At 40.8% G+C, this 14,199-nt stretch overlaps 1 protein-coding gene across 1 annotated transcript in view; it reads left to right on the top strand.

Moving 5' to 3' along the window:
- The window catches only part of IGF2R (insulin like growth factor 2 receptor), a 60,804-nt gene that overhangs the window by 18,505 nt on the left and 28,100 nt on the right, over window positions 1-14,199 (top strand). The window contains exons 7-20 of the mRNA XM_037392932.1: window positions 1,085-1,199; window positions 2,727-2,889; window positions 3,041-3,221; window positions 4,141-4,244; window positions 4,706-4,870; window positions 5,180-5,320; window positions 5,662-5,808; window positions 6,718-6,849; window positions 8,360-8,507; window positions 9,676-9,853; window positions 10,431-10,546; window positions 10,961-11,123; window positions 12,648-12,827; window positions 13,850-13,951. Coding sequence (XP_037248829.1) covers window positions 1,085-1,199; window positions 2,727-2,889; window positions 3,041-3,221; window positions 4,141-4,244; window positions 4,706-4,870; window positions 5,180-5,320; window positions 5,662-5,808; window positions 6,718-6,849; window positions 8,360-8,507; window positions 9,676-9,853; window positions 10,431-10,546; window positions 10,961-11,123; window positions 12,648-12,827; window positions 13,850-13,951 — 2,035 coding nt within the window. The remainder of the gene's footprint in view (window positions 1-1,084; window positions 1,200-2,726; window positions 2,890-3,040; window positions 3,222-4,140; window positions 4,245-4,705; window positions 4,871-5,179; window positions 5,321-5,661; window positions 5,809-6,717; window positions 6,850-8,359; window positions 8,508-9,675; window positions 9,854-10,430; window positions 10,547-10,960; window positions 11,124-12,647; window positions 12,828-13,849; window positions 13,952-14,199) is intronic.

Genomic DNA, 14,199 nt, shown 5'->3' on the forward strand with positions numbered 1-14,199 from the left:
GAATAAACCAGTTTAATAACAGGGAGGCCAAAGGTTCTGGCCTGTCAGTGATAAGGTTGAAGGCTGGGTTTTTTTAATTTACAAGGGAAGTTTAGTTCTTCACTGAAGGACTTTTATCCCAGCATGAAACAAGTGGCTGAGGTGTTTTGTACCAAGGCAGAAGCTTACATCTGAGGAAGCATGTTCTCACACTGAAGTGCAACTAGTACTCTATAAAAGTGCTTGGCAAGAAAGTTGTATCTTACTACTGCTAGGGTTGAAGAGCTCTTCATTGCTCGATGAAAATTCATTGTTATGTGTTCAGTCAGACTACAGTGGCCTGAGAAGGGAGTAAGACAGTTGTATACCTGTGTCCTCGGGTGTAGAGAGGCCAGTTAGAGGTGTGACTAAACTGAAGCCAGACTGTCACCCCTTTGTGATCTGTTAGCTTTTGCCTGTTAGACTGCATAGGACAGTAATGCTTAGTTGGGAAGCCAGATGAGGGAACAAGGCAATCCACCCAAGTCATGTTGCCATTTATCTCTCCCTGTCAGGTGGTTGCCATGTTTCATTCTCCTGCCTGCCGCCTCTGATCTGTCCCAGTTGCCTTGCTCCTGTTCAATTTGCTAATGAGATAATCTTGCTCTTAATCCTGGGGGCAGAATGGGAAGAGATTATACATACAGAGGTGGTGAAGTATAGGAATGCGGTTAAACGTGAGTGGTTATTACTTAAAAAAGATGCAAGAGTGTTTATTGCATCTGCTTTCCAGCTGTTTGAGAGCAAAGCTGAGAATGTTCTTATGACTGCCAGCCAACTTTTTTCTACAATACTGGTTACAGGGTATTCAGCATAGTCTTAACTGGGTTGCAAGAGGATGCTGTATTAAGTGATTTTGCTGGGTCTGTTTTAATCTTTATTACGGTTAACTGTAAGATTAGAAGAATTTAAGGCCTCCATGGAAGCTGCTTTTAAGAGCAGGGCTACTTTGGTATATTCTGTGTGGGTGTCTAGCAAAGAGTAGATGTTCTTTCAAGAATATCCTTCTTCTGTACAGTGCTCAGTGTCTTAATTGAATTTTTGGTTTGCTGTTTTCTGTTTCTAGGCTGGTACTGAGTTATGAGAGAATATATAGTGATGAAGAAAAGCCAGACTTCTGCCTAGGCCATAACCCAGCAGTGACGATCACTTTTGTTTGTCCATCAAAGAGGGGAGAAGAGGTAACTTTGCTGCTTCAGTTTGTGTTAAATGGTTGGTCTCTAACTTTTGTGTGCAGCATTTTTCATTTTTATTCAGGGCTGAAGAGAAACAGAAATCCTCTTGGTTCTCAGCTTGTGAAGTGTGAGATCCTAAATATACTCTTCAAAAAGTCCTATAGAACTTAAGAGATAAACAGGAACTTGAATAAAATTTCCCCAGGGGTGTGTTTTTTCATGTCTTGGTGAATTTGGTTGTCCTTTTCTGGGTTCAAAGCTTTCCTCTGAGAATACGACTGATTTAGTGTAGTGTTATCCTTGGCACAGGGCTTTGCTTGCTAATGACCATTCTTCCATCATCAGTCTGGCTGGGCATGCTTATAGTTGCTAACTTGTTTCTTTACTAACCTGGCCTTCCTCAGGAAAAAGAAAATAATAGCTAGCAAGGGCTGTTGCATGGTAAGTGTCACTTCTTACTAAGCAGGCTTCTGAACTACTTTCAAAGTAAAATCTTTAGTATTAGGCAGCAACTCAGGTTTTGCAGGACACAAGTTTTAGCCTAGCTTCAGTGCAGTATGATGATTGCTTTGATGTGATGCTGGGTAATCTCAGCAACCCACACTCTTTGAATTGGGCCAAAGCAGCTATTGCTAGTGCTCTGTAACTTTAAACTGTAGTGCTTCTGGTTGCAGGTTAGCGAAGGGGGAGCTCTTGTCTGACTAATTTTTGGTTTAATGTTTTTTCCCTCATCTGACCTAGAAAGGTACCCGAAATCACCCTCATTGCTGCAGAAAAAAGCCATAGACCTTTCTCCTACTGTCACTTTGTAATACCTTGCTGCAGCTACGCACCCTTGTAGTATGAGTAGTATTGCTAGTGTTACTTGTGCCTGTAATTTATCTGATACTTACCCATGTATCTGCCTGTTTTGTTGGATGGCAGAAATACAGATCTATGAAACAAAGTGGGTTTCTAAAGGTTTTGCTTTAAAGTGAGGAAAAGCAAGACTACCTCTTCTCCCAGAAGTGCAAAAATATTTCACTACAGAAACAACATCTGACAGAAGTGTTGGCTAAAGAATTCTCAAATGTCTTTCAGTCTTGATTTGGACTGAGGGAATCAAAGTTGCTAAAACACCAGTGTCTAAAAGGCTGCTTTACCTTCAGAGAACACTTGATCTCTGCTCCCCTCTTCGAGGACTCCTCTGAGGCAAAATCAATCCAAGCTGTACTTAGCAATTTGGGCTCACATATCTCTGCTTTTGTCAACGTGTTAAGGAAAAGTGCTTTTTAAAGCACTGTTACTTCTGCTGTCCTGCTAATGCCTGGTACCTTATCGCTCCTTAGAAATCTAATAGTTTGATGCATCATTATTAGGAGCTGTTTTATTTCTTCTTGACACCTGTTTCTGAGAGGCTAGGGACAATGTTTCCACCTCTTAAGCAATTTACAGGTGATGCTAGTCATTACTGATCCTAAAGGAATTGCTTTAAGAATTATATTTCAAATAACTCTCTACTTGTAATTTAAATTCTGTTTGCTTCTATATCAGAGTGCAGGTCCCAAACTCACAGCTAAAACAAATTGCCGGTATGAAATTGAATGGGTTACTGAGTATGCCTGTCACAGGGATTACCTGGAGAGTAAAAGCTGTCTTCTGACTAATGAGCAACATGATATCGCTATTGATTTAAGTCCACTTACTCAGCTTGCAGGTAAGCTTACTATTTTTCGTTTGTTTGTGATGTTACTAGCCAGTTTTCCAGTTCCATGTTCAGAGAAGGAAAAATGTCCTCTGTAGATTTTTGGGTTTTTACATCTGTTTTGCTCTGTGTTAGAAAACTTTTTCTTTTATTATTCATTCAGATTATGTCACACCATATCTAGCCAAAGATGATAAAGAGGAATATTACTATTACTTGAACATATGTGGGAAAACCACTGCAGGTAACTGCAGGGACAGCACGGGATATACTTCAGCTTGCCAAGTAAAATCTTCAAATAACCAGCAAAAAGTGGCAGGACGATTTGAGAACCAAACCCTAAGGTGTGTAAAGGCTCTTTAGCTATGGTAACTGATCTGACTGATCTTTGTTTCCTACTTCGATGCCCTTATTTGTCATGTAAGCAATATTTGATATAAAATTTTTTTTTAGCATGCATATATGTATATGCAAGCGTGTGTGTGTATATATATATGCAAGCATATATATAGCAAGTATTTTCACTAAGTTTTTTATGTATAGACTTCTAACGGTATACCAAGCTGGCATTAGCAAATGCAGGAGCAGATGAGGTTGGTAGAGGCCATTGCCTAGGCAGGGGAGAGGCTTTCAACCAGCTTTGGTATCAGAATTGCAGATTGTGCTGTGCTGCTTCTTGCTGTCCTTGAGTTTTACATGCTAATTGGCATCAGGATCAGATGTTTTAGAAGCTGTCTTCAGCATCTCACCTTCCTTTGCAAGAGCTTGTATTAATCATATCTAAGACTACTGAGGTCCAGGATTTTGTGGTTGATTTTTTTTTTTTTTAATTGAGAACTTCAGGGTTCTCAAGTGGCATATGGGATAATAGTTTGCATGAAATTGCAAAGCAGTGATTATTCACCTAGATATGACCTTCTGGTCTGTTTGTAAGCACATGACAGACTTGTTGGAGTGTTTTTCCAGGAAGTATGACTTCCTCCACCTGCAAAAAAAGTCATGCAATAAACTAATGGGAACAGATATTCCACCACACCTAGAGTAGCTTTAGAGCATTCTTTAAACTCTATACAAATTCATGAAAAGTAACCAGAAAAATCAGTGGATGTGAGCCTTTGTTGCAGTAAAAATGTCAATATTAATGTTGAACAAGCATTTGTTTCCCATTGAGAGAGACAATAAACAAACAAGATTGTGGCTTCTGTTATGTGAAAAACACTGTCTGATCACATGTTTTTTTTCTCAAACTGGCTTTTTACTCAGATACTCCGATGGGGATCTCACTTTAATTTATCCAAATGGGGATGCGTGTAGTTCTGGCTTTCAGAGAATGACTGTCATAAACTTTGAGTGCAATGAAACAGCAGGTGAGTTTAAGAAGCTGTGATGACTGCTCAGGGTTTGATGTCTGTGCTTGCTAGCAGACCTTATGTTCGAAGGACTGCCTGCTTTGAGCCACAGCTAACACAAGGAATAAATATTGTCAGAGTAAGCACTACTTTTTAGGGCTGGCAGAATTGTTTTGCACTGTGTAGTAGCACTGCTAATCTAAATTTACACTAACGATCAAGAATACTGAGGTATGGAAGAGCCTTGTTTCTTTGCCAACTGTAAAATACCCCACCCAAGCAATGCACACCCCCCCACCCCCCACCCCTCTCCCCCAAATGACAAACTCACACACGCAAAAACCAACCCACAAATGTAAGTCCTGTGCAGCAAAAGGATTTTTGTGTTCCTTGCTCATTGCAAGTCCTCAAGTCTCCTTGCTGTTCTCACATTGCCCCACTGGAAACCTAACATCTGTTTATCCATCTTCAATGTTAAGGTAATGACGGTAGAGGAACTCCAGTGTTTACTGGTGAAGTGGACTGCACCTATTTTTTCACTTGGGATACAAAATATGCATGTGTTAATGAGAAAGAAGATCTCCTTTGCAGAGTTGCTGATAAGAGAAAACACTATGACTTGTCACCTCTGGTCCGCGGTTCAGGTATGGCAATGAAAACTAGCTTTCGGTTACTTTTGTCCTGAGTTTACATGCCTTGTCTAGTGCAATTCTTTAGTTGAACATTAATAACTTTTTGCTTTTCTTAGTTAATTTCTGGGGTACTGTGTTCACTTCCCTTGTCCCAACAGGAGTGAGTGCCTTATGAAAGTATCTATATCCATGACTGCCTTGGTTACTGGGATTTTAAGTGTTTTTAAATGTTGGTCTTTTTGTGATAAAAGGCATTTTGGCTTGAAGAGGCTAGAAAAGTTAAGCCAGATGACTTGTTCTTGACAACCCCTTGTATTTCAGAGTTAGCCCAGAATTGGGAAGCTGTGGACAGTAGCTTTTCGGAGGTAGGGAGGAAGCGTTATTACATCAATGTCTGCCATAAGGTGTGGAAGAGAGGAGGAGCTTCCAGCTGCCCAGATGCTGCTGCTGTTTGCTCTGTAGGTGAGTGTGTGTGTTATTTTGGTTTTTTTTTTTTAAGACTCTGAAGGCTTGGTACTTCCTTTGCAAATGGAGTTAGCTACCCTGAGTGCTTTCAGTTGTTTGAGGAAACAGAAATTAGGACCACATCTCTCTTGTGCTTCCAAAGACCCAAGAAGAAATGATGCAAGTAGCCTTTTATAACTAAAAAACTCCAGGCTTTCTAGCATGGTTTTGGAGAGGTATTAACAAGCTCCTGATGCTATGCTTTCTTAAAACGTCTCATCTGGCTAGTTAGTAGTATCTTAGTGTAAAGTACACTTCTTTCCAGGGAAACAAAAGTGATGTATTTACTGTCTTTACAGATAAACAAAACAGGAGTAAGAATCTTGGAACATTTGTATCTTCTCCTAAAAAGGTTGGAGAAAATATTCAACTTACCTATTCAAATGGAGACAGCTGTGGTGGTAACAAAAAAATCAAAACTATCATCACTCTAGTGTGCAGACCAGGTGAGAATATCCATACTCTGATCTCTGATCTGATTAAAAACTAGAGGTCACTTGAAATGCCCAGACATGAATGCTAAATATTAACGTGTGCCTTTGTCTTTCATTTCCTTCTGTGCAAAAGATGAAGCATTGTGGTTTATTTACTAGGATGATAACAGTGTACTCACAGGTATTTAGTTCTGTTCACCTGGTATACAAGTACCCTTTAAAGAACTTTGAATAAGTGTCTTGAACTAAGATTCTCAGAAATATCACAGAAGTATGTTCAAGCATTTAAAACTCTACAAATACCTGGAAGCTATACAAAGCACTTTCTTTCCCTAGATTGTCTTGATGGGAAAGACTGGTTCTGAACTGAGATCAGACATTTTAGTCTTCTCTTCCAATAAGCATGTTTTGTGTCTACACTCCTTGCAGTTTATGAAAAGCAGAAGCATTTGCAGAAGTTGTTCATGTTATTCATCTCTGTATAACAGCCCACTAGTTTAACTGTGTCCCAGGGAAATAGATAACCTGTATTCCTCTGCCTGAGGAAGCTGAATCCTTCAAGTGTGCTGGCTATTAGGATCTGGTTATGCATTACTTCCTAATAAAGCTGTTGCTTTGTAGCAGAACACCAGGTAGTGTGTCAAAGCAAACATTTTTTTTGAAGAGTGTGATAGTACTCAGGGACAGACTGAGCAGTGCATTTTCGCTTCTGGGCTAAGCTTTTGTTCGTGGGAGGAGGATGCAAAGAGTTTGTGCAAGGAATTTTTTGTTCTATTTAGTCCTCATTTTAGAGGAGAGGTTGTTTAACAGTTAATCTGGGTTTGCTGTTGGGGAGGAGTTAGTGTTCCTAGGCTTAAATTCCTAGATCTTTTTGGCAGCCTGACTGTCTGTATGTGTAACATCTTCCTCTTGTGATACCAGGCGATCTAGAAAGTGCTCCAATCTTGATGTCTGAGAGTGTGTGTTTATATACATTTGATTGGTATACCGCTGCTGCGTGTGTCCTGTCTAAAACTGAAGGAGATAACTGCCAAGTCTCTGATCCTCAGGCAGGTATGTATTTACATTGAGCAGATAGATGGAAAGGTTGTGAGGGATAGGAATTGTCACAACAGTGAGTGTCATGTGAAGGGAGGGGGGGAGATTTCCCCAACCCTGGGTGTCTGATCTGTCTGTCAGCACCCCAGGAAAGCAGAGACCCTTGTGCCAGACCAGTCTGTCAGCGTCCCGTTACAGGGACCCTTCACTGAACAGTCCCGCTGGGTCGGAGGGCAACTCGACTGCCTTGTTCAGGGAAACACCCCAGCTGCATCAGGGGGACCCTCAGCGGGTCCTCCCCCTTTACCTGAATGTGTTACCCACCGCTGGCAGCTGCTAGTGCCCACAAAGGGCTAACGGTAAGAGGTTACGGAATAACACTATTAATATAAAATCATGACAATTAAGGTTCATGATAATTGGTGATAGGGACTGTTGGCAAAAACAAGTTTGAAGTGGTATATAACCAAAACATTGATCACTAACAACAGCTGGTGTGAGTTAGTCATTTAGCACTTGACCAAGCTCTTACCCAGCAGGTGTCCCTGTGGGGGAGCAGACAGGTTCAGCCCGTGGACTGATCCCAGCAGTTACGACGGAGTCTTCCCTGACTTCTCCCCTCATTCATTCATTCACTTGTTACACTTTACTCTCAGGTGGAGCTTGAGTGACTCTAGTCAAACATTCTTTTATTATTGATTGGTGTAAATTTCTCTTGCTTTCATTTAAAGACATAGTTAATAAGGAACAGAAAGCGCATGCTTGTGAGGGGTGGTTGTGCCTTGGAGGTGGGTAACTTTGGGATGGAGGTGTGCGTTCATATTATAATGAGATAATTCTTAGATGCTCATTATAATTTTGACACAGTTGTTCGCTCAGCATCGGACATCTTCCCATTTGACAGCTGCTGTGCAGCATATCGGCTGTGTGGTCCCATCAAGTTCCCAATCCTGCAGGGAGCACAGCAGAGCCTGGCCGTGGGGGTCTCTGCTGCTCCTCTAGGGTAGCAGGTTGTGCTGCCCAGGGAACCCTGGTGGAGCAGATTGTGTGCGTGCCAACTGCCCTGGAAGTGGCAATTGTATTTTATCCTAAAAAGGTTGTTATAATGCTACAACTTCTGTTAGGTCCCAGTTTTCTCTTAATTTCCCCCTCCAAGCCATTTTCCCACGCTGAGTCCTTTTGATACATAAGAACAAAGCAAATTCAGTCTAAGTCTAAGCACCCGCAACATTCTAGCACAGCAGTTTTAAGCACATGGGCATGGAAGATCAGAACAGCACAAGCTTAATATTCCTCTAGTGTCTGTGGAGGAAGATAGGTGTGACGTGTATTTTACTGTAGTAAATCTCTCCGTATAAGAAAACATACTTTAGTGTGTCCATATTGTTTCTGTAACAATAATTACATGGAAGGAGACTTACTGGGGGGGTGGGGGAGTGAGCTAGCTGTGTGACTGGTAGAATCAAAACCTGTGAGAGATGGCAGGGAAAAATTGAACTGATAAAGCTTACTCCTTCTCGTTTAGGCTTCTCTTTTGATTTATCACCTTTGGCCAGGCAAAATGGGCACTATATAGTTAATACTAGTGAATACTTGTTTTACATAAACATCTGTGGCAGTGTGCCGGAGGAGTTGTGTCACACAAAATCAGCAGCATGCCAGGTAACACAAAGGTGGGTAACTCTAGTTCTGTTGTCTGTAGTAGATCACCTCTTGTTGCATGATGTGTTGTTTATGGGCAACAGTGAACAGTTTGCTTGTAAAGTAATTACTGTGCTGCCTGTAATAAATTCATATAATTTGCATGCAAAATTTTATTTGGTAGTGCTGTAACTATGCTGCCAGCTGTTTCAAGTAAAGTGCACACATGTAATCTTGCTTACAGCTAGCTTTTGAGATTGAATGTGTCCATTGCTCCCCCTTATGTTTCCCATTAACTGCTGCAGCTGTAGTAAGCCAACCTACAGTTTGTATTCAGGGTCAGCTGGATTCCAAGAGCTGGCCAAAGAAGCAGTGCAGCGCTTGGCATGAGTAGTGGCTGCCTTATGCAGAGGTGGAGCTCAGAGCTTGCGTGTTGCTCTGTATTTCTGTTACTAATACAGCGCAGGCACGGTCCCGGTGTGTACTGCTACTCAGACAGCATCATCGCTGTTGTGTTCTACAAGTGATGCCTGAGGTAATATCTGTACATCACAGGTTCCAGGTCAGTGTGGTGCCAGAGGTGTGGTACAGTGCAAACACATGCAGCTGTACTGGAGTTGGCTCTGAGTTACTCTCCCGCCAAGGGGAGTTCACTGCAGACACTAAGAATGTTCGTTAGGCGAAGGTGGTCAGGCTAGGTCTGACAGAGCCAGTGTTAAATTAAAGAAACCCTGCTAAACCAAAGCTGCTCCTGAACTAAGAGTGTGTGAAGGAGGCTTTTTTCCCTGAGAAAGAAGACTTGCTGTTGTGCAGTGCTAGGTCTTAGCAGTCCACACGTACTTGCATGGAGCCAGTTTGAGCCCACCATTAGCGCATCTGCAGTTTGAATTCTCTGGAGAATGAGAACTCTGTATTTCTGTTGCTCTTCTAGAGAAAGGAGTGTTAAAGTTTTCTAGATAGCGAAGCAAGGTACAATGTTCCCTTCCAAAGAAGGACATCTGTTCATGTTTTAAGTTTCCTTTTGACAGCATTCTTTTCATCCTAGCTCACTTATGTCTAGTCAACCTTATTTAATTCTTTTGTCATATTATAGTGTCTTCTATAAACTTACCTGTGTGCTTACTACTTGTAAGACTTCTTTTAAAGATAAAATTAATTTTGCATTCTGCCCAGTCTCAAAGTCCACTTTTTCTTTTCTAGTAAGGATCAGTTTTGGAGTCTTGGACTGCCCAGTTCCAAACTTTCATATTACAATGGTCTGATTCAGTTGACCTACAAAAATGGTACAGCATACAACGATGAGAAGAAAACACAGCGATCTACACTTATAACTTTCCTGTGTGACCATCAGGCTGGAGTAGGTCAGCCTGAGTATCAGGTAAGAAGTTCTATATGAAGAAGGGAAGGATTTCCATCCCAAAACCCTGACAATAATTGCTGCTAGGGTAGTGCAAGCCGAGGCTCATGAGGAGAAATATTCACTATCTATAAAGCAGACTGAGAAAAGTAGTTATTACTCTTGGGATATATGCCTCTTGTTGCACCCTTATGGCTTGTCTTGACCACTGAACGGTAAGATGTCCACCTGGATCCAGGTTCTTACTTCACTCTTCTCTAGTCTCTGGGGCATGTAATTACCAGTGCTCTTGATAATTTTGTATTGCTAGCTGAAAAAACCAAACTTGCTGGGAAGTAACAGGTGGTAGGACTGTGTGTCCTGCAACACAGCAGACATCAGTTACGTTGCTCTGGTTCTGTTATTTTTGGAAAGAGTATTTTTTGGTGGCACAGCAAATGACAAGATCTTCAACAAAGTAAACCTACACAAATCAATCTGAGAAGATATATCCCAAACCCAAGGGGAAATAACAAGCTTAACATATAAAGGAGTAGTTGTGAGTCACAAAGTATTTAGTGTGGAAGGCCTCACTGACCTATTCTGCTGTTTTCTATAGACAGAAGATAACTACACCTACAACTTTAGGTGGTACACTGAACATGCTTGTCCCGAAATGCCACTAGAATGCATTGTGACTGATCCCAACACCATGGACCAATATGACTTGTCAAGGTAGGAGAGTAACATATACACCATTACATGGCTATTCTACTTCAGTGTTCTGGCTGATTGCTTAGCACTGGAAGAGGTTGGCTTCCTGTGTAGGCAGCACTAGAAACTTCATCAGTTGTGACAAACCTACCTGCAAATACCTTGAAATGGGGACAGTATTTCCCTCTAGTATATGGACTTGCCTTCAAAGGTGTAAGCTGACTTTTTGGGATGGTTTTGCTTAATAACATATTACTCTGACAACTGGTGTTCTGCTTCCTAGGAGCATTCATTTTAATTGTAACGCTTAAAAATGAGGAGGAAAAGTTATTTTGAAATGTCTTACTCATCTTGTTGTTGAGACTGACAGAGAAAGCTATTGAGAATCTAAGCTTAGAACACATGTTCTTCATAGAACTTTCTCTTCCTGCTCAGCTTAGCAAAATCTGAGAAGAGAGGTGAAAACTGGTATGCCATGGATAATTCAAGACCAAGTGAGCGCAAGAAGTACTACATAAATGTCTGTCGACCACTAATCGCTGTCCCAGGATGCGACCGGCAAGCCTCTGTCTGTCAGATGGAATATCGGCATGATCATGTGAGTAGCCTTTCCATCCGAGCTTGGAGCTGGTTTGCCAAATGAGTGAGGTTTAGGGGTATACGAGATAAGCATGTGAATTCTGGCTTCTTTGTGCAAAATGGTATTCTTGTGTATCCGTAATGTTGGCATAGTCATTGCAGAATGGTAGACCTCCTGTCTGTCCCTTCAAAGACTAAAGTTTTAATTTTTACAAGTATACCAATGTTGCATTTGATATGCATGATTCTTTGTCATAGGTTGCAGAGGCAGGCAAACTGCATCCCTTCCATGTAAACTGCTGTGGTGTCACAGACTGCTAGCATTACTTTAGGAACAGGCTGCTCTCCTGGATATTCTGTCTTCTTCTGGCTTGTTTTAGATGGAACTGTGGAAAAAATATATTTGAAATGTTTGTCATCACCCTCTGAGCTCTCTTTGACTTTGAGTAGATTATGCAGATGTTGCCAAGCTGTTTAAAAAAAAAAAAAAAAAAAATGGTTGTGGATTTCTATATTTCCCTGAAGTATAACAACTTTATCTTAGGACTGTTTGTGCTGACAGACAGGATGGACACTTTGCCCAGGGGCTGGCTTCAGTGCTACTCAAAGCTGTAGGGAAAGCTGAACTAGAGGCTTACCAACCTAATTCCTTCTGTAAAATGGAGAAGACACTTTATCTCCATACTGTTGGAGAGTACGTCTTGAGTGACTGAATCCGTACATTGTGGCACTTGAGCTAAATATTACTAGTTCCTTGTGCTTGCATTAGTCCTTGTTGTGTAGGGGTGCTTACTTGACATGTGGAGGCACGTTAGAGCTTCGTTACTTCATTGCTGAAGACACTGGGATAAAAAGTGAGCACACTAGGTCAGCCTAAATGCAGAGGAGTTTTGAAAAGAAAAACCAACAAAACAGTGGAAGTCTTTGTGGACAGAGTTATTCTGGAAGTGTATTCTTTTTGCGGTTGCTGACTTACAGTTTCTTAAAAATAGGAGACATCAGTTACCTTGCAGAAGTGAAGATTGATTTGGACCTTATTAGTAGCACCTACTGTTGTTCTAATGCTCAGTTTCTGCTAGTCCTTTTTAGGCTTTGCTAAGTGTGGCAGATCCCTAAGGGCATTCTTAGAATTGACTGGAGGCTTCCACATACTGTGTTTTAGAGCTGTACAAATTTAATCCTACTTACTGTGCATGAGGTGTAGGCCTTCCTGAATTCCTAAGCTGTGTAGCCAGTGAGATGAGGATGACTGTTGTGAGGCACTTACAGGCACCTTATTGTACTAAAAATAAAAACAAAACAGAACAAATAAATGCAAAAAACCACCTCCACACCTGCTTGTGGAGCTTGTCTGTTGAATATGTGAAATTTAAGTACAGAACGGGTGAAAAATGCAGGGGGATCTCTACACCTTTATCTTCAAAACACTTAAGATAACCTTCTGTATACAAGATTGTTGTGGTAGCTGTTTTCTCCTTTTTGACCATATCTGTAACTCCTCACCTGAGTTTAGAATTACTGACATGCTTTTTGTTATTTATAGGTTTCTTACTCCGAAGTCACCTCTATTAGTAATCTTGGTGTTGCCAGCAAAGAACTGGTAGTTGAAAGACCTGGACACGTTTTTCTAACCTATGCAAATGGCTCTGTGTGTATTGATGCTGACGGAAAGAAAACTACTTATACCACCACCATTCACTTCATCTGTTCCAGGGGCACTCTTGTAAGTACAATTGATCTTTCAGATGTTGCTTCATCATAGTAGATTTTCCATCATATAATGTGAAGCTACATGAAAACGTATAGGGTGTAGCAGATTCATGAAAAGGGAGACTTCTTGAGGACTAAATAGAAATGTAAAACCAAAGCTGACTTAGATGCTACAGAAGTGCATGTCTCAGACTATTGTATCATAAGCTAGAACTAGTTAAAAACTAACAGCCTCAGTGAACAGTTGATATTTCAAACTAGTATAATTAGCATGAAAAATACATGGGGACTTAAGATGGAGGAATTGTACGTGCAAACATTGCAGATCTTCTTAAGAGGATTAATATTGTAAAGTGTATCTTCAGGCTTAGATTCTGCATCCTTTGGAGTTCCTAAAGCTTTTCTGATACAACTCCACATCCTGAAGTTTAGGCCAGCTTCAGTCTAACTATCCCCTCAATCTAGACTTGGTCTTGCTGGTTTGTGAATCTGCAGGTCTGTGAATCTCCTCACTCACATGATCATCAGCCCAAGAGGTATGGTGAAACTCTGTGACTTGGAGCAGTTACGAACTGCTTTTCTTTTGCCTGAAAACACTGAAATGAAGTGTGTATAATTAATACTCGTGTTGTTACTTCAGCTAACAGAGTTTAGTGTTGCTTTATTTTTACTTTTTGTAATAGTGGACTATACATTATACCCCAAAGCTCTTCAAAGCACAGACTGAGGCAAGGTCTGGTTATTCATGTCTAAATTCAAATATTAGATTAAATTAAATTGAATCTAATCTGAATATTTGGATGTCAAGTTCAGTTATTTGCTGAAGCTTAATGAGATGCCAAATGTTTAGCTAGACAAAGTTTTCAGTGGTGACTGTCAAAATAAATAGGGGAGATGGAAGCAGGATGGGAATTGTGTGCATTTGTAGTGAAGTCTTTTAGAAGAACCTGACACTTCCTCATAAAGTGGAATCTCAAAACACGAGGTGGTGTTGCCTGTTACACTTACTCTGGTCTCTCTGCAATCTGTTTCCAGAGTAGCAGCCCACGGTTTATAGCTATTCAGGAATGTGTGGCCACGTTCTTATGGGAAACTGAGGCTGCTTGTCCAATCAAGGAAACAAAAGATGATTCTCAGGTGAGAAATGGGGACATAATTGCATTCATAGTCACAACATACTATTTTTTTTTTTCCTAGCATTTCTGGTTGCAGTGTTTAAATGACTTTTGGAATAAACTTAGTTACAGTGAAGTCTGAAGTTACTGCGATGGAGTCTTATGCTACTTTATTGCTTTCTTGAAGTGTTCTTAAAATGAGTAACTTCTGACTAAAGTATTCAAGTGTTGTCGCTTGAGGACAACTTATTTGCTGTAGCACTGTTTCAT

The sequence above is a fragment of the Falco rusticolus genome, chromosome 6, assembly GCF_015220075.1.
Source record: "Falco rusticolus isolate bFalRus1 chromosome 6, bFalRus1.pri, whole genome shotgun sequence".
NCBI classification, from domain to species: Eukaryota; Metazoa; Chordata; class Aves; order Falconiformes; family Falconidae; genus Falco; species Falco rusticolus.